Source organism: Polypterus senegalus, chromosome 3 (genome assembly GCF_016835505.1).
Source record: "Polypterus senegalus isolate Bchr_013 chromosome 3, ASM1683550v1, whole genome shotgun sequence".
In the NCBI taxonomy this organism is placed as follows: Eukaryota; Metazoa; Chordata; class Cladistia; order Polypteriformes; family Polypteridae; genus Polypterus; species Polypterus senegalus.
The window spans coordinates 143427417-143446674 of record NC_053156.1 but is presented as its reverse complement, the minus strand read 5'-3'; the positions used below and the strand labels follow the sequence as shown (position 1 = coordinate 143446674).

The 19258-nt window shown below is 36.0% G+C and overlaps 1 protein-coding gene across 1 annotated transcript in view; it reads left to right on the top strand.

Annotated features, from left to right (window-relative positions):
- Positions 1-18638, top strand: part of slc35a1 (solute carrier family 35 member A1) — a 28889-nt gene extending 10251 nt beyond the window's left edge. Inside the window, exons 3-8 of the mRNA XM_039748011.1 lie at positions 57-216; positions 7622-7774; positions 11430-11496; positions 14827-15003; positions 15420-15554; positions 17390-18638. Coding sequence (XP_039603945.1) covers positions 57-216; positions 7622-7774; positions 11430-11496; positions 14827-15003; positions 15420-15554; positions 17390-17523 — 826 coding nt within the window. The 3' untranslated portion in view covers positions 17524-18638. The remainder of the gene's footprint in view (positions 1-56; positions 217-7621; positions 7775-11429; positions 11497-14826; positions 15004-15419; positions 15555-17389) is intronic.
- Positions 18639-19258: the final 620 nt, after the last annotated feature.

Below are 19258 nucleotides of genomic sequence, written 5' to 3'. Positions count from 1 at the left end.
ACTGTTTCTGTGGCATTTGTAGGTGACTAACCATAATTTTGCATTCTTATTTACAGAGAAACCAGTAGTTTGGGGAGGCTGGTATCAACCCTAAGAGAGAATGTGTGTGGTAATCCAAAAGAACTGCTTAAGTTGAGTATTCCGTCTGTTGTGTATGCAGTCCAGAATAATATGGCATTTTTAGCACTGAGCAACCTGGATGCGGCTGTTTATCAGGTGGGGAATTAAGTTTATTATTTTTATTTACAATGTTAAGTGTTTATAAATCATTTTGTTAAATGAATTGCATGTTTGCTTTCTAGTTGTATGTCTTTAATGAATATTTGCTAAGACTATGATCGTCTATATTACGTTCAAAACCTTGCCAAGCTTTGCTGGCATCAGTATCTGTTTGTTAGTAAACTTTCTCTCTCTCTCTCTCTCTCTGTCTGTCTGTCTGTCTGTCTATCTATCTCTAATCTGTTCAGTTAGCCAATAAAATGTGTTATTTTTGTTCACTTCTCATTGCATCCATAATGGCTAACACACCCTGCTAATATAAAGAAAGACAAAGCTATTAATTGATGATTGTAATACAGGTACAGGAGTATATTCATTTGTTAAAAGTTCTGAATTAACAAACACTGCAGCAGCACCAGAGACACACGTCATATATGGCAGGGCATTCAGACAATTACAAACTACATGCCCAACCCACACTTGCAGCAATGGTGATGCCTCCCTACCGGACAAGCTGAACAACTTCTTTGCACGATTTGAGGCACAGAACAAAGAGCCTGCTAGAAAAGCAACACCTCCCTCCACTTACCAGGTACTCTGTCTCTCCACAACTGATGTGAGGAGGACTCTATTCAGAGTCAATCCACGCAAGGCTGCAGGACCTGACAACATACCTGGCCGTGTACTCAAAGAATGTGCCAACCAATGGCTGGTGTCCTTACAGACATTTTCAACACATCTCTGAGCCAGTCATCAGTTCGGCTTAATTCAAGTCGACCACCATCCATACCAGTGCCGAAGAAGTCATCAGTGACATGCTTGAATGACTACAGACCAGTTGCACTCATGTCAGTCATCATGAAGTGCTTCAAAAGATTAGTCATGTCACACCTAAAGACAAATTTCCCCGCCTCCCTTGACCCTCTTCAGTTTACATACCGCTCAAACAGGTCAACTGAGGATGCCATATGCTCTGCCCTTCACCTCTCCCTGACACATCTGGATAAAAAAGACACATATGTCAGGATGCTATTCATAGACTTCAGCTCCGCCTTCAACATAATCATCCCTTAAAAGCTGGTTGGGAAACTGAGCGGGTTGGGCCTAAACAACACCCTTTGCAATTGGATCTTGGACTTCTTGACAGAGAGGGGCTCCAGTCAGTGCGGATGGGCTGCAACACCTCCAGCATCATCACACTGAGCACTGGAGTTCTGCAGGACTGTGTGCTTAGTCCTCTGCTCTTCACCTTGCTGACTCATGACTGCACAGCCACGCACAACACCAACCACATAATTAAGTTTGCGGATGATATGATGGTGCTGGAAGACTGATGAAACAGCATACAGAGATGAGGTGGAACGGTTGTCCACATGGTGTGAAGACAACTATCTATCTCTCAATGTCGACAAGACAAAAGAGATAATTGTTGACTTTAGAAAATCACATCCTGCCTACATCCCACTCAGCATCAACGGTTCAGATGTGGAGACTGTTAGGAGTACCAAGTTCCTCGGTGTGCGCATAACTGAGGAACTTCTGTGGACGCATATCACCTCATCATTAACCAAGAAAGCCCAACAGAGACTACACTTCCTGAGGTGGCTGAAGCGAGCAAGTCTTCCCGCTTCTATCCTCACCATGTCCCACAGAGGCACCATTGAGAGTGTTCCGTCCAGCTGCATCACTGTCTGGTATGGCAACTGCAACATTTGACTGCAATTGCCTGCGAAGGATAGTGAAGACAGCTTAGAACATTATTGAGGTGCCTTTCCCTTCACTACAGGACATATTTTACAAATGCAGTGTCCGCAAGGTCTGGAGCATTGTGCAGGACCCTTTACACCCCTCACATGGACCTTTCACACTTCTACCATCCAAGAGAAGATACTGCAGCATCAGAGCCACATTTGCCAGGCTGAAGGATAGTTTTTGCCCCCAAGCTGTCAGACTCCTCAACACCGTGCTGCCCCCTAGGATCTTCCACACTGCCTCAACCACCTCTAAAAACCTGCTGACACAGAACTTTTATACATGCAAGCCACTTTCCTGCAAAGACTAGTTTGCATATAGAAAAGAACTGAAAATCTCCTACTGACCTTTAAGTATTTTGCACACTGCACTTTGACATTCTTTGACATCCATCTGCTGTGAAACATTGTGGCCTGTCATTGTTTACACATGTCTTAAAGAACTATTATCATACACTGAGTAATGCTGCTATTTCTGTACTACCTCTTACTGTGCTGTATTATGTATTATTCATTTATTAAATAACATATTTTTTAATATATTTATGTATCTAGATTGCACAATACCATACATTGCATCAATGTTCATATTGCTTACTACACATCAATATTGCTGCTACTTCTTTGTCTTGTCTTTGCACAATGTCTTGTCTTGTTTGAGTTTTAATTTTTATTTGCACTTCATGTTGTTACACTGTGGACTCTGAGCTTTGCAATTTCAAATATCTGTATACTTGTATATGGTTGAGATGACAATGTTTGCTTTGACTTTTGACTTTGAATTATGTATTTGCATTTAAGTACCTTTTCTGGGTCTGGTCAGAGAGTCACACAGTAGAGCACAGAGGATGGCAGTGTATCTAATCCTTTTATTGCCTATTGCGATAAACATCATGTTTTAGAACTTTTTTTTTTTTTTTAAAAACTCTGTATATACTTAACTATCATTGACGCACACAACTCTTAGGAAGTTTGTAAGTTAAACATTACAAATTTCTGCTTCTTAAAGTGGCAAGACCCGAAGTAACATAAGATAACACAAAACCTTAACTTAAACATTCTTGACAGACTTTATCACAGTCATTAGGTAGCTCAGTTCACCTGCTAAACAATAATACAAACTCAATATGAAAATAAAATCTCAAGTAATACAGTTTACTCGATAACTACTAAATGAAAATCAAAAAAGATAAAGGAGAATAAAAAAAAACACTGTGAAGACTGCTGTTTTTTTATTCCTGCTTCTAACATTTCAGTAATGGAAGTGATGAGGACTCTGTGTGGACATCTCATTTCTGGTGTGATGTGAATTACTAGCTAATGTAGTTATTTGGCACTGCCAAAGTACAAGAATTTTCTGGGCCCAAATTAAGTAGACAAAAGTCTGCTTTGAAATATGGCAGTCACTGCAGTTCTTAAACCACCCCTACCCCCCCATCCCCTCGAAAAGATGCATTGCCCAGCCCAATGGTGTAAATTTTACATTCACCCCAAAATAAAGAAATTGAGAAATAACATTTTGCTTAATTAAAACAGGAGTCCAATGAAAAACGGCAATTGGTTGAAACAAAAACCTTCAGCCACACAGAATCCCAAGGACTAAGTTTGAGAGCCACTGTACTAGACTAAAGTAGTGAGTCTTCAGCTTTCATTTAAATGCTAATACTGTTGGCATCTCTTACACAAATAAGCATTTGCTTGGACTGTCCAAGGAAACCTATTTGAAAACATCATGTTATTCAAGTAAGTTGTTTACAGTGACTGTCAATCAACAATGAATAAAAAAAACCACAGCTGTGAATTAAATACAGGTCCACTGCTGACTTGGGACATTGAACATTTGAGTTAATGTCTGGATTTTGTTTCCTGTGTATATTTTAGTGGAGGTAATTTGAAAATATTGATGGTAGAGATGAGCAACCAGCCAGTGAGTGTGGCAAATTATAGTCTATGTTCACACTGTCAAAAATCTGTCATGTTGTGTACAGCTAGAAAGAAACCGATGTCCCCCTGTTTTAAGTATTTACCTCTGATCATTGTTTTTGTGATGTTTGCATTGGTTATAACTGCAGACCCTTAGTCCATTTCATGTTGTTTGATTATTCTCTAATATACATTGGTCCCTGCTTTACTTAAAAGCCATAAGAACTAGTATAGGATGCCTGTCCAGATGATAGTTAACAACAAGGTGTAAATGTGTTTCCTTTTAAAATGGGTTCCCTTTTGAACAGTGTGGTTAGAGTATGTGTTTCAGCATAACAGAAGTGAGTGTTCATGGTGCAATAGTAGCGAAAATTGGCTCCAAGAATGCACTTGATTTAGTGCTGGGCATCTTTCAATGGAGACATTGTTATGCTTATGGTGCTGTCACATATGCCACAAAATAGCAGAACTGTATGTAAAGGCAATATTCCCAAAAAGTATGTGTATCTAAATTTTTAGATATGTGGGAGATAGTGGGAAATATTAAAACAATAGGTACACTGTAGTTTTCAGGGAGAATATTTAAATGCAGAGTGCCTCATGTTTTACAGAGAGCCACCAGAGTCCTTAACAATGAGAGTAAAAATGAGAGCATGCAAGTGATTTAACTGAGGAGGTTGCACCCTACAAAGGGTGCGCTCAAAAAAGGAAAGCTGCTGTTCAGTTGTGAGGAGGAAAAAGTGAAAATGTGGAAGCACATTTAAACAGAAGGAAATGTTTATTATAAACAAGCAATGTAGCCACAGTTCTTGAAGACTGAATTTAAACACATACCTTGAATCGGTGTCACTTTTGGTAGTGACTTCATGAGTGGAGAGATGAGCCAGCCTTTAGTTTAGACAGTGAAGGTGGTGGCAGATGCAGATACTTGAAGAAAGAGGTGTTAAGAGATGCAAGGTGATGACCATAAGAACAGGTAAAGGTACATGGGTCTACTTTTTTTTTTATTTTAGTGCACTTCTGTAAAAAAAGTCGGAAGCTTTGCGGTAAACATGTTATGTTTTCTAATCAAGGCACCATAAAGTGGCACTTTGCTGCAAGGTGATTAGCCCATATGAGTAAGAATTTTTCTGTACTCTGTACAGATGAAATAATTTGTTCATGAGTGTACTAGAGCCCAGCCGATTAATCACAGAGCAGACCTAATTGGCCTATGATGGGGCTTAATAACCTAATCAGCATGTGCAGAAGTGACACCAATCATGCACCAGCATTTCGAGTGGCAGAGTGTGTCAAAATGTGCAGGATTTAGTGTGCATACAAATGGCATGATCCCAAAGTGGAGTTAAGTGCATATGAGAAATCCCCTCATTCCATACAGTAGGTAAGCTATATTTGTTCTTGGAGAATAAATATATACATTGTACACAATACAAGTAATGCCCCAGTGTTTTCTAAGCTTAACTAAAATATATTTAACCATAGCCACAGACCAATCAGTCTTTTCTGTATACAATAGTAAAATCTACTCTTCCATTTCAAAAGCACTTGCGCCACAGGTAATGAACATAAATTCTTAGACTGTGTGTGTTGTTTGCATTAAAACAGATTGTATCTGAATGTAGCTCAATGGTTGCAGTCTTTGTTGGCGCATTACCAACAGATTTTGTAAATTAACTGAATGGGCTGCATAAATATGTGTATCCACTCTTGTTTTTGTTTTGTTAAGTACAGTGCTTGATCTTGAACTACTATTATGTTTGTGTAACGAATTTACAACATGTTACAGTAGAAGTATGTTATCATTAACAACTTTTGAAAAGCAGTCATTCAAAGTATAAACTACTGCGTGGCTATGTAGACTGTACACCGCTATTCTCAGCATGCAAGGTAGACTTACTTGGGGGGAAAGGAGATATTGAGATATTTTGGCATTCAGACTATGAAGTATTAGACAAAATTTTTCTACCAACAAATAAAGACCCGTTTTATTATCAGATTGTATAGGGCTGTCAAATTATAAAAAAAAAAATTGGGTAAATATTATATTTGAATATATTCAAACATAGGTTAAAAGCTTCAAGAGCTACTCCATGTACACTTGTACTTAATGTGCCCTTGTATGCTTCATGATTACTAATGGTTTATCTTTTCTTTGTTTGTAATGCATCTACAAAGCATGCAGCGCTTATAACTTGTGCAGTGATGCAGTCTTCACTTTAATAACACTGTCCATCACACATACAGAATTTTCTGTGCATGAAAAGTGACATGATCAAAGAAAAATGTGGAACCGGGATGGTTTACATGCCTGTATACATATGTGAATCCAATACAAAATCACTCGCGATTACTTAAACACATTAAACACACTCGTTACCTTGGAGTTGCCTAATATACTAAATTATATATTGTAATGACCTTTCACTTTAAGTAACATTCAGTAAGATTCTTTGCCCTCTTTACAGATTCAGTGAAAATATAACAAATGTATCCTTAATACTTTTTTCATTACACTTTTGTTTACTATGATTTTTGCTTAATGGTTTAAATATATAAAATAACAGCAAATCAGAGGTTTTTACATTCAGTGTAAAACAAAATAGGATCAGGAGCAAAACAGAACTTTTAGGATGCTGGAGAAGACCTTAAAATCTGCTGTTAGTATCCCTGTTATCCAAAAAGCAGAGCATTGACAAAGAAAAATGTTTTCCATTTTATAAATGACAGTACAAGGACTAATTAAAAATTATAGAAATGCAGATCATGGAAGTGATGTGCAAAGTACATACAAAATACAGAAGTATTGCAGCAATGCATTTCTGGAGTAACACAAAGCCAAGATTTATCTGAAGGCACTATGGAAGAACTACAGTGCTATCTGATAAAACTTTTAATAGATCAGAGGTCCGGCAACTCCTTTGGGTGGTGGAGCCTCAATTTAACTCCCTTTAAGTACCTTGCTGTTCAGACAAAGCAATATTTTGTTTGTTCACCATTATCAGTACCCAGTGAACAGGTGTTCAGTGTTACTGAGGACAAGAGGTGTTTTCTCTGTGCCATAAAGGCAGAGAAGGTGTGCTTCCTAAATTATAACCTTCCTTTACTAGAATGGGGGTATTGGCTTAATTATGTTACTCATATTAGCTGCTCTTTACAATAATTGAGTTATTGCTATATTGTTTTGTAAATGGCACATAATTTAAGAATATATTCTGGTTTCACAATTTTTAGTATTGTCTTATTTATTTATACTTGTGAGTTATATTGTTATATATACTGTTGTTTATATTTATGATTATGTTTCTGAATTATTTTGATTGATACTTTTTTGTGCATAGTTTAAAATGTAGTTTGTTTGCATATTTTGATATAAAAAAATTTGTTTGAATATTTTAGTACAGAGGGATGGGCTATTTATCAGCCAGTAATATCAGTTGTTGGATGTCGCAGAATGATGTGCCATCGGAAATGGTATTGATGGCAAACTTTTCTGATTGCTCAGTCTGTAGAGTGTACACGACTCACAAACTTGCTGCACATACAAAGGATGTTCTGAGGCTGAATGTTCAGTTCTTTAAAATTGTATATAACAAAAAATGATTGTCGAGTTCTTTTAGTGTTTGGCAATATTCTGAGCAAATTAAATAATCTTTTATAAACTAGTAATAGTAAAATCGAACATTCTTTTTTTTATTCCAGAATTTAACAGTTTTTTTTCTTTGTAGGTGACCTACCAGTTGAAAATCCCTTGCACAGCCCTTTGTACAGTGTTAATGTTGAACCGTTCACTGAATAAATTACAGTGGTTTTCTGTCTTTATGTTATGTGGAGGCGTAACATTAGTCCAGTGGAAACCTGCAGAAACGCCTAATGTGCAGGTAATATAAATTAAATGGTATAGTTAAGTTATTTTCTGCTTAAGTACATTTTTCTACACATTTATAAATGCAAAATTGATTTGATTTAAACATCAACATTGTGAACTAATAACATGAAGATGAAGTTATCATTATTGTGAATTCTACAAGTGAGTTAATCTGACTAGGGAAGTACATCTCACATGCTGTTTGTATCTCTCAGCTTTTCAATTAACATGTAAGAATAAATTATGCTATAGTTTTCAAAATGGAACATACTATATAACAATACAAACATTCACACTGTGAGTGAAATTGGATAGCAAATCATAAATGTTAATGAGTCAGCATAGTTGAAAACCATGTTGGGCCTATAAATTGTTTACAGGGATTAATACATGGCTTGAAATAAGCACAAGATAGAACTTTCTTTGTCTCCCAGGGGAAATTTGGCTTTTTACAGAGGCTCAATAAATATTTGATTATATGACAATCAAATACACACCAGAGTAACTAAAAAGAAGGAAAACCTCTGACTTTGCTAATGACTTCTTTAAAAATATGTTAAATGGCATGATTATGAAGACTAGATAAAATTGAGTGAACTAAAATAAACCAAGTGGTAATTCTTACACAGCATGTGTGATGTTTTGTAGGACTTGTGTGCCAAAAAAAAAAAATGTAAAAATGTTATTTATGAGCATATACAGTGCTTTGTAAAAGTTTGGGCACCCCTCTGCGGTTGCATGATAATTTGCTCTGTCTTCATAGGAGAAGATCACAGCAATATGCCATTTTTAAATAGAGAAATGTAGACAAGGGGATGTTTGTCAGATCACAATTCTCGGTGTAGCATTATTGAGTTGTATGAAATGAAATAAAATGTAAAAAATGGGATGTGTAAAAGTTTGGGCACCCTTTTAATTGCATTAATTTGAAGACCTGTAGTCATTTAATGCTGACACCCAAATTTATGCACCTGCCTATTTTTGCATTTAAGCACATTGAACTGATTATGTTGGTCCAATAAAAAATATTTCACTACTGATATGTTGCTGTTATTCCATAAGGTATAAAATATGTTAAAATGATGTTGCTGCCTCAAAAGCTTAGCAAGTTATAAATTGATACAGTGATTTTTTTTATCAGGTGTGTCCAAACTTTTACAAAGCACTGTGTTACAGATAGGGGGCGCTGTCGTCCCCTTGAACCCTCAAACCAGATGCCAGACACCAGATAAAAGTCCAATAATTATTTTTATTCGGACTATACAGTGCACAAAGCACCCTCCACTCCACAATACTCATAAACAATAAACAAATCACAATACTACAATAATCCTCTCCCAGACGCGTTGTTCCTTTCCTCCCAACCCGGCTCAACCCGCTGGTGTTTCCCATAGTCCTTTTTATAGTCCCTGACCTGGAAGTGTTTCTGATCCCTCAGTCCATGTGATTCTTATCACTTCCAGGTCAGAGCAAAACTCCTTCCAGGCTGTATGGAAAATAAATGTCTCTGTGCCTCCCTGCAGTGTCCCCTGGTGGCCCCGACATTATCCAGCAGGGCTGTGCATTAAAACTCCAAAGTCCATGATGCCCTGCTGGAATTCGGGGCATCTCCATGTTGCAGGGAGGGCTCCATCTGGCGGCTTGGGGGTCTTGGCTGGGATAAACTGCTGGCCATAGTCCACAACTGTAAATAAAGGAAATGGAGGGTACAGTAATCCCTCCTCAATCGCGGGGGTTGCGTTCCAGACCCCCCCCGCGATAGGTGAAAATCCGCGAAGTAGAAACCATATGTTTGTGTAGTTATTTTTATATATTTTAAGCCCTTATAAACTCTCCCACACTGTTAACATTATTAGAGCCCTCTAGACATGCAATAACACCCTTTAGTCAAAAGTTTAAACTGTGCTCCATGACAAGACAGAGATGACAGTTCTTTCTCACAATTAAAAGAATGCAAACATATCTTCTCTTCAAAGGAGCGCCGTCAGGAGCAGAGAATGTCAGAGAGAGAGAGCGAGATAAAAGCAATCAAAAAATCAATACGTGCTTTTAAGTATGCAGAAGCACCGCGATAAAGCGCCATTTTGTAGAGGAGCATCCATATCTTCTAAGCAAACAGCCTCTGTGCTCACACCCCCTCCGTCAGGCAGAGAGAGTGAGAGAGATAGAGAGAAGCAAACAATGAAGTACCGCACGGGAAGCATATCATTGAGGAGTTTTAGTTAATATGTAATACATGCTCTGATTGGGTAACTTCTAAGCCATCCGCCAATAGCGTCCCTTGTATGAAATCCACTGGGCAAACAAACTGAGGAAGCACGTACCATAAATTAAAAGACCCATTGTCTGCAGAAATCCACGAACCAGTGAAAAATCTGTGATATATATTTAGATATGCTTACATTTAAAATCCGCAATAGAGTGAGCGTGAAAGTCGAAGCGTGATATAGCGAGGGATTACTATATACAGGATAGAAAAAAATGTATTGTATGATCATCTGTGTTTCAGGGCAAGCACATGAAATACAAAGTAAATATATCTTGTACAAATGTGGTGAGGCTCTTTATAAGTGATGCTAATGTTCAATGTTAAAGCTGTATGCCATCTTTAGTAAAAAAGAATATTTGCATTGAGTGAAGCTGAATTGCTTTGTGGCATGCAAAACGCAGAGCACCAAAGGGCACCAACAAAGTTATTCAAAACAAAGGACAGTTACTAAATTTAAACTTTAGGCCCTCTAGCATTTTGAAAATGCGTTTGTTTTATTTTTTTGCATTTGCTGTGTAGAGTTTGAAGAATTAAACTGAACACTGTGTATTTTGTTTAACTGCATAAATGCAGAATCTGCTAAAGCTATGTTTATTAATCCATTTGAAGATTAATCACAGTCTATGGATTTAAATTGTTTAAATTTCTACTTGCCATCATATCTTTAAGTAAAAAGGTATTTTATGAATAATTCTTCATGAACATTAAGCACATGCTTTGTGTGTGCAGCCACCGGGCCATTTATTATTTGAATATTGAGGTTTCTAACTTAAAGTCTAGTAAATTTATCCATTATGTTAAAAAAGTGATGAGTATTTCCATTTCAGCAGATGGCTTATGTTAACTGTACATTTAATGATCTTTCTTCAATGAAAGTAATAGATGCAAAATATCTTATACAGCAAATCCTTCTTACTAGTGTTAAAGTGCATATGTGCAGTTGTAATATACTCAGACCCCTGTGATCCTACGTATTAAATATTATACTTTAATCAGTTGTACAGTGTAGCTTTTCTTTCTTAGTTTTATGGTTGACAGCTGTTTACCTATATTCTGTCTAAACACTTTTGCATGTAGGACTGCAGGTAAAAAGGCAGTGGAATAATTCTCTACAATTTAAATAAATCTCGCAGCTTATTCTGTACTCTGAAGTTCTATAGATCATCCAGTGTTAGTATCTGCAATATTATATAAAATTTGCTGACATATATTTAAAAAAAAAATCAAAGTTTGTTTAGTAACTTTAAGTACAAATATATGTGGTTGTTCAGTGTTTGATTTATAGCTCTTCCTTTAACACAGCAGTTAGCAAGTGTATTTCATGAGAACACTTCAGCTTAATTCTTAAACATTTATGAAGCAGGTATTTTTGTTGTGACGTTATTTTCTTTTCTTCAAGATTGAACAGAATTCCTTTTTGGGCTTTATATATATTGCAATTGCTGTCCTGTGCTCTGGATTTGCAGGTAAGTTTAAATTTGACATTCAGTTTTTTTCCGCATTTGTGTGGTTGGCGGCCTTTGATTGCATGCAGCTCAGGTTATATTTTATTAGTGTCTTTAGCACAGACATGATGCATGATCCTTGGAAAAACAAAAGTGTGTATCATTTGTCAGTACAGTATACTAATGCCAAAATGTGTGAAATGCAAATGTGAAGAAACACTTTTGTGAAACTTAATTTATCTTTCATAATGTATGGCTTTCAAAAACAGCATTAAGACAAACTGTTTTATTTTTCTTTATCCAGTGGTATGAATATGTGGTTCTGAAGTGCCACCATGGTTACTGGTTTTATTGAAACCTATCCTTTAATGAAACATGCCATTCCTGCTTGTTGCAAAAGATAGACTCAAAATTAAGTTAGTCCACTAATCAGCCAGCTCAGAAGCTGTGTTTGGTAGCACTAATGTAAAAAAAATGACTGGTATGTGTAATCGTAGTTTCATGAAGATTTTCTTTTAATGACCACTGCTTGCATTTTAAGTTTAAACACTACAGGATAAAAGTCAAAAATATATTCAGACATTCAGCATTCACTGGTTCTAAACTTATGTTGTTAGGATATTATCCCATTTATAATGCCAATTTTTCACTGTGTGCTTTGGTTCCTGATTTGTGCCCATTCCTACACTGATAGGCCCAATCTCCATGAACCTCAAATGAATTTGCTAGGTTAGAAAACGAACAGTTGTTAGTTGAACTTTGCACTTTTGTCTCTGCTTTGGTGCTTTTAGTAGTAGAATTCAGCTTATTGTTTTAAAGTTCATCTGAGAATGAGTATACAGTAAATGTATTTAGATGTTTGAGCACCAGTTGTTCTTGAATTAAATAGTAATTAACAGTATGAAATCTATTAAATCAGGGTCAGTTGGGAAAGACTGGGCTAACAATTAGATTGGTTGTTATTTGACATATGGTATTTTTATTACCAAGACTATTTGTAAACATTAATTATCTTCCAGATAGAGTAACACTTTTGATTTTTGAAGTTTATGTCATGTGAAGACTGGGAGAAGACAAACATAAGGAACTGACCAGTTTGATATTGATGGTGTTCCAGCCTCTGATGTTTGCAGTTTAAAATCACCGCCCCTACTTTGAGCACCCACTTCGTGAGGCATTGGATTGGTTTATAAAGGTGACACTCAGTGAGCTGTCTAATTGTTCTTACCCAGTTTTAAGCAAAATTCACTTATGCTTGTCTCCAGACATATATATTATATGTCTGGCTTTGGCGAGACTGAAATTAAACAGATGTCGAAGAGAATCACACTTAATTTAATTTGTTGTGGTGCATTTTGTACTTTGCTTACAATACACATGATGTATGCCATAATGCGAAAAAGTATAAATGGTGGAAACCTTTGTTTCCTTTTGATTATTGCATAGCTGAAGCTGCTGCTACAGATCAATCCTATTTTTACCATTTTATCAAGTCAAGGTGATTTTATTTTATATAGATACAATGAATCTTATATCAGCATATTCAGATTTATTTTTGTTGCATCTCTCAGATTGCAGTTAGATTCTCCATTGTCGTGACCCCTCCTTACATTACAGTACATTTACTTGTTTGGCTGAGAATGAACCATTGTGTAGTTAGGTGAGTGAGTAGGACATCTCAGAAACCACAGCCTGCTCTCTGCAACACTAAGGTCACTTGCTTGAGATATAATTATTCATGAATTAAGTTTAATCTTCTTTTTTATTTTATTTTTGTTATGAAGATCTACACTAGCGGTCAAAATTAGAGAGCAATTTATGAAAAATTGTTTCTTTCAAATATTGGTCTATATCTGCTTTTCTGTATTTATATGCTTCCCCTTGGCCATATTATTCGTAGCTTTGGAATGGGTTATCATTTTTATGCAGATGATACTCCACTCTATTTCAGTTTTAAAAGTGGTACGTCATCAGAGCTTTCTCAGCTCACAACCTGCCCCAGTGAAATGAAAACCTGGATGGAGCAGAACTCTTTAAAATTAAATTGCAACAAAACTGAACTCCTGCAAATTGGGAATAAAGTGCAACCTAATAAAATGAGCTCCTTCCCAGTCAATCTTGGTGGTGATCTCATCAGACCTGCCTCTACTGCAAAGAATCTTGGTGTCATTTTTGATTCCTTCCCTCTTATTCCGCCCACATAAATCACATTAAGAAACATACTTTCACCTCCATAACATATCCCGTGTTCACTCATTCCTCTCCTTTTCTAATGCTGAGAAATTTGTCCATGCTTTTATCACATTCCGCATCGATTATTGTAACTCGCTGCTGGCAGGTGCCCCTTCTAATCTTATATCACAGCTCCAGCTTATTCAAACCTTGGCTGCAAGAGTCCTTACTCGAACCAGCAGCAGTGAGCACATAACACCCATCCTGCTCCGTCTTCACTGGCTCCCTGTGTCTTACAGAATTGAATATAAAATCCTACTAATAACCTACAAAGCTTTAAACGTCCTTGCGCCAAACTACTGTACATCAATGACCTTCTCCATCACTATGTGCTTGTCCGCCCACTAAGGTCCTCTGATTCTGGCAATCTTGTTGTACCCCCCCTTGTACACTAATCTACATTCTGTGGGTGACAGGGCCTTAAGCTGTATAGCGCTCAAATTAATCAGATCCGTTGACTCCATGAATTCTTTTAAAAAAACAACTCAAAACTCATCTGTTCAGGAAGGCTTTTAGCGCTACCTGACTTTATTACCCTTCTTTCAGTTTACCTCTATGTCAAGATGTTCAGGTAACCTGTGTGTGTGTGTGCTAGACCATCAATTATGTTGTCTGTTAGGCTTTTTTTTTTTTTTCTGGTTCATCTGGTTTAGTACCATGCTATATACTGGATACCCTGCCATTCTTTCTTAAACTCTGTGAAGTGGCGAGCACATGGGAAAGGCGCTATATAAATAAAATGTATTATCATTATTATTTTGTTGATGCTCTTAGAACGATCAACTTCTATTCTAGTGACTGAGATAGTTATCCCATCAACCGTCATCTAAACAACTGGATGTCACAGTGTTTCAGTTACCGTAGAGCAGTTCATCATCTTGAAAGATGCCTACCAATTGTTGAATAATCGCTTGAGCCTCGTATTTTAAGACATTGCCAGATTAGAACCAACTATAAACTAGTACAACTTGTTCTCCAATTTCATTCAATTTGCATAAGCGGTGAATTTGTAAATTACAAAAATGTACTTTTTTCTCTTAATTTTGATCGCTAGTGTAGTATATTTGTTGTTTTTATTTTGTATTTGTTTTTCAATGTGTTTCCCTGATTCTTTCTAAGGTGTGTACTTTGAGAAGGTCCTCAAAAGTTCTGACACATCTCTGTGGGTGCGAAACATCCAGATGTATCTGTCGGGGATTATTGTGACACTTGCAGGAGTTTACATGTCTGATGGAACTCAGGTTATAGAAAAAGGTTTTCTTTATGGCTATACTCCATGGGTATGGTTTGTCATATGTAAGTATATCTAATTTAATAAAATCCCTGTGAATATCTTATTTTTTTTAAATAAAAACATTACTTAAAATTCACTTTCCAGCATGGAACTGTTTTAAGACACTAGAAATGTGGTTGAATTACTTTTAGACCCTAACAGCCCATAATATATCTCATTTACTGAAATCAAATTCACAGCTTATATATAATTTAGAAGCTTTGTTTTGTGCTGCATGATGGACTGGCATTTCAGCCAGTGAGTGTTCCTGCCTTGAGCTAAACGCCACAGGAAACGGCTCTTGTAAACTCTATATAATAGCACCAAAATGATTGTTACTTTATTTATGTATTCATTATTCATTGATTTGTAGACACATTTGTAAAGTTAGGTTATCCACTTTCCTTTTAGCAACTTTTGTTAATGTGTTTGTCCGCAGTTCTGGCAAGTGTTGGTGGCCTTTATACGTCTGTGGTTGTGAAATACACGGATAACATTATGAAAGGATTTTCTGCTGCTGCTGCTATTGTTCTGTCTACGGTTGCTTCAGTGATTCTTTTTGGATTACAAATAAGTAAGTAGCAAACAAAGTTTATTCAGAAGCAGTTTATAATAATACAGGTGATTACAAATTATAGAGTCATTCTGCCTATTGTAATTATAAGGGTTTCCCTTTGGGCTATTATGAATGATATTTTTTAAGTAACTCTGTAAGCCACAGAAAAATGTGTTCCATTTTAGTTATTTTACAATCCATGAATGTTGAACTTGAACAAACACAACAGATCAGGTGGGTTTTTCACAGTTTAGTCTACATTATAAAATATACATAATGATTATTCATAAACTAAAGTAATGGCTTAAATGAATAACAGTTTTTACAGTGGTTAGATTTCATTTCCATCTTATATCAGAATGAGTGTGGTGGAGTCTGGCTGTCATTGTAAATGGGGAAAATGAGTCCAGGTCTACCTGCCTACTTGTAGGTTTATAATGTGACATGTATAGATTACATTTACTTAGTCTGTTTTGAACTTAATGATACTGGAATTGACTTTGCACCATGAATTGAAATAAGTGGGTTAAAAATATACAAACTCTTCTCTTTTGTGTTGCTATTTAAGTATGTCTCCAATTTTGATTCCTCATTTCACCCCATGGCTGCATTCTTCCAGCTTCTCCATTTCTCAAAGATGTCCACATTTGACTGATAGATCAGTCTACTTTGGACCCTATGTTAGGTGACTGCATGTGTGTAAATAAGTGTGCCCTAATTGGCAGAATGGCTACTGAAAAACAATGACATGGGTCCAAAAACTACATATAGAGACACATGAGGTGTGACTCCTATGTGAAATCCATCGTTATATATAATACACTACCTTCACTGCTCGTTTATCTGTCCAAGATTTTCAATCACCTGTAGCTCGCAAACTGTTTGACCTATTGACCTGAAATTTGGTACACATATACTACATACGTCTGCTATCCGCTTTCGGGGTGATGATTGACCTCCAAGGTTTTTCCTCTTTTTTATTATTTTATTTGATTGTAGAATCAACTCTCGGTAGCGGCTAGCAGGGCGCCGTTCTCATCCCTACCACCTTCGCCGTCACTTCCCCTACCTCTTCATATCTTAAATCATTCTTGAGCCAGATTGAAGACTTAAGTGCCAGCTTAAGTGAAAAATTAAGGAAAAAATACTAAGTAATTGCAACACAAACACTGACAATTAGTTTTAACATGAAAAGATGCTGACAAAAGAAGAGAAGAAGCGGGCCCCTAGGGTGGAGAAAAGAAGAGCTGCTCAGGAAACAGCAAGCACATCAACCTCTGAGTAAACTAATGCTAAACGTACAGAGAAAGAGGATGAAAACTAGGAATGCTCAAGTCAAGTGTATTCACTGCACGTTATCGTGCAGTGCGCCGTTACTGGTTGTAAATAATGGGCATAGCTGATCAGGCTGATTTTAAGTAGAGGTTCAGTCCAGTCGTAGCCTATCTACAATATGTTAAATGTGAATGCTCTGTGTACTTGATAACTGTAAACCCTCTCAATCAATTGTAAAAAGTGTATAGCACACTGGGGCATTAATGATGTTCTATGTAACACTGCACAAACTGGAAACATCACTCTTTCAATACGCAATAGCATATTTTTTTTTGAGCTGTGTGTATAAATGTTGGTAGTAGGTAGTCTTATTGGGCTGTTGATGTTTTGTACGTGTTCATTGTTATGTGTAGAAGTACATAGTTTTAATCATCACTTGTTTTAACAAGGTGTCTGAGACGTGTCACTTATTTGTTAGTACTGTTTATTTGCAAATTGGCATGCTCATGGTGCACATAATATTGTACATAGAACAAACAAACAGTTTCAGTGATTTTTTTTTTTTGCCTTTCTTTTAGCTTCAACCTTTGCATCTGGGGCTCTGTTGGTATGTGTTTCCATATACATCTATGGTTTACCAAAGCAAGACACCACCAAACTTGAGACAGATGTTGACGTAAAGAATACGAAGGAGAAACTGATTTCTGTGTGAAGCTAACAAACAGCACATCCTTCTCTCAGACACTGAAGACTTGCGTTTAAATATCACAGGAATGGATTTTTATACATGAGACACTATTGATTTAAAAGATGGGAAGATGCACTTTCTTTTCATGACTAAAAATGTTTATAAAGAAAATTTGTATCAGTATTTTTTAAGAAAAAAACTTGAAAGATGTAACACCTACCTATAAAAACATTTTATAGACTAAAAGGGTTTTACACTTTTACCAACCATCTTCAGGTGCCAAAACTGAATGATGATGTTACACTACTGATAAAAGGAATGAACTGCAATCAAGAATGTCACTTTGGCCCTGAAGGACTAAATTATTATTATTTTTTTTTATTTAGAATAACAAACACATTATGTTTCCAGAATGTTGCCTTGTTCTCGAGCACAATGACCATCTGCTAGATTATTGGTCATCTGCCTTTTAGGACCCATTTCCTGAGTAAACGAGAAAGGCGTTCAGTATTTAAAAGTATTGACTGTCCTCTGTTGATTTGTGTGCCAGAATTCGAGTTTAGATCAAGAAGGTACAGTGCATTCTGGGGAAAGCGATGCCAGTGGGACAAATGAAATACTGTGTATGTTCATCCCACCACCATAGCAGCTGTGCAAAAACATGAGGAGGTACTGTTAGTAAACACAGAGCAGAGGGATATTTTCCAAAGTTAAAATATTATGTTGCTATAAATTTTCAATAAGTCTTAAAACAGACTTAATAGTCCTGTATTCTCTACCTGGGGTTATGAAAGGAGACCGAGTTTCTGTTCTGTGTTAAACCTTTTTAGTTCTTGATTTTAAAAATAGACATGTGGTTGCCCTTAAAAAGGTTTACTTATACATATTTTAAAAATTATTCTAATTAAGCTTTTTTTTTAATTATAGTGATTTACTTGCCAGTGGCAAAGTACTGTTGGTCTTGATAACTGTAGAGGAAAAGATTAAAACTAATGTGATTTTGGTTAAAAGGGGTTAAATCAGTGGAATAGCAAAAACAGTTGTATATACCAAATAGTGTAATGTGGGCCATTTTTTTATAAAACTTTACTCAAAAGTATTCATCCCTGTAATAAATGCTATCTAAATGTATGAACTTTGATTACCTGTGCCTGTGATTTTAACTATCCCTGCCATGTCCTGTTATCCAGATTTTATACCATAGCCACCAAAAGTTAGGCTTTGAAAATGTAGTTCAATGCCTTAACATATATATATTTATATATATATATATATATATATATATATATATATATATATTTATATATTTACTAGCAGAATACCAGGCTTACGCTTGAAGTAGTGTGTTAAAGAAGTTATGAAAAGAAAAGCAAACATTTTAAAAATAACGTAAGATGATTGTTAATGTAATTGTTTTGTCATTGATATGAGTGTTGTTGTCATATCTATCTATTTATATATATAAAAATAGCTGCGATTGGCAGCGAGAAGTAAAAAGAAAAGGAAACATTTTAATAATAACGTAACATGATTGACAATGTAATTGTTTTGTAATTGTCATGAGTGTTGCTGGCATATATATATATATATATATATATATATATATATATATATATATACATATATATATATATATATACACACACATATATATACATACTGTATATACAACATATACATATCTACATATATACTGTATATACACATATATATACAAATCTACATATATATATCTACATATATATATTAGGTGGGACTC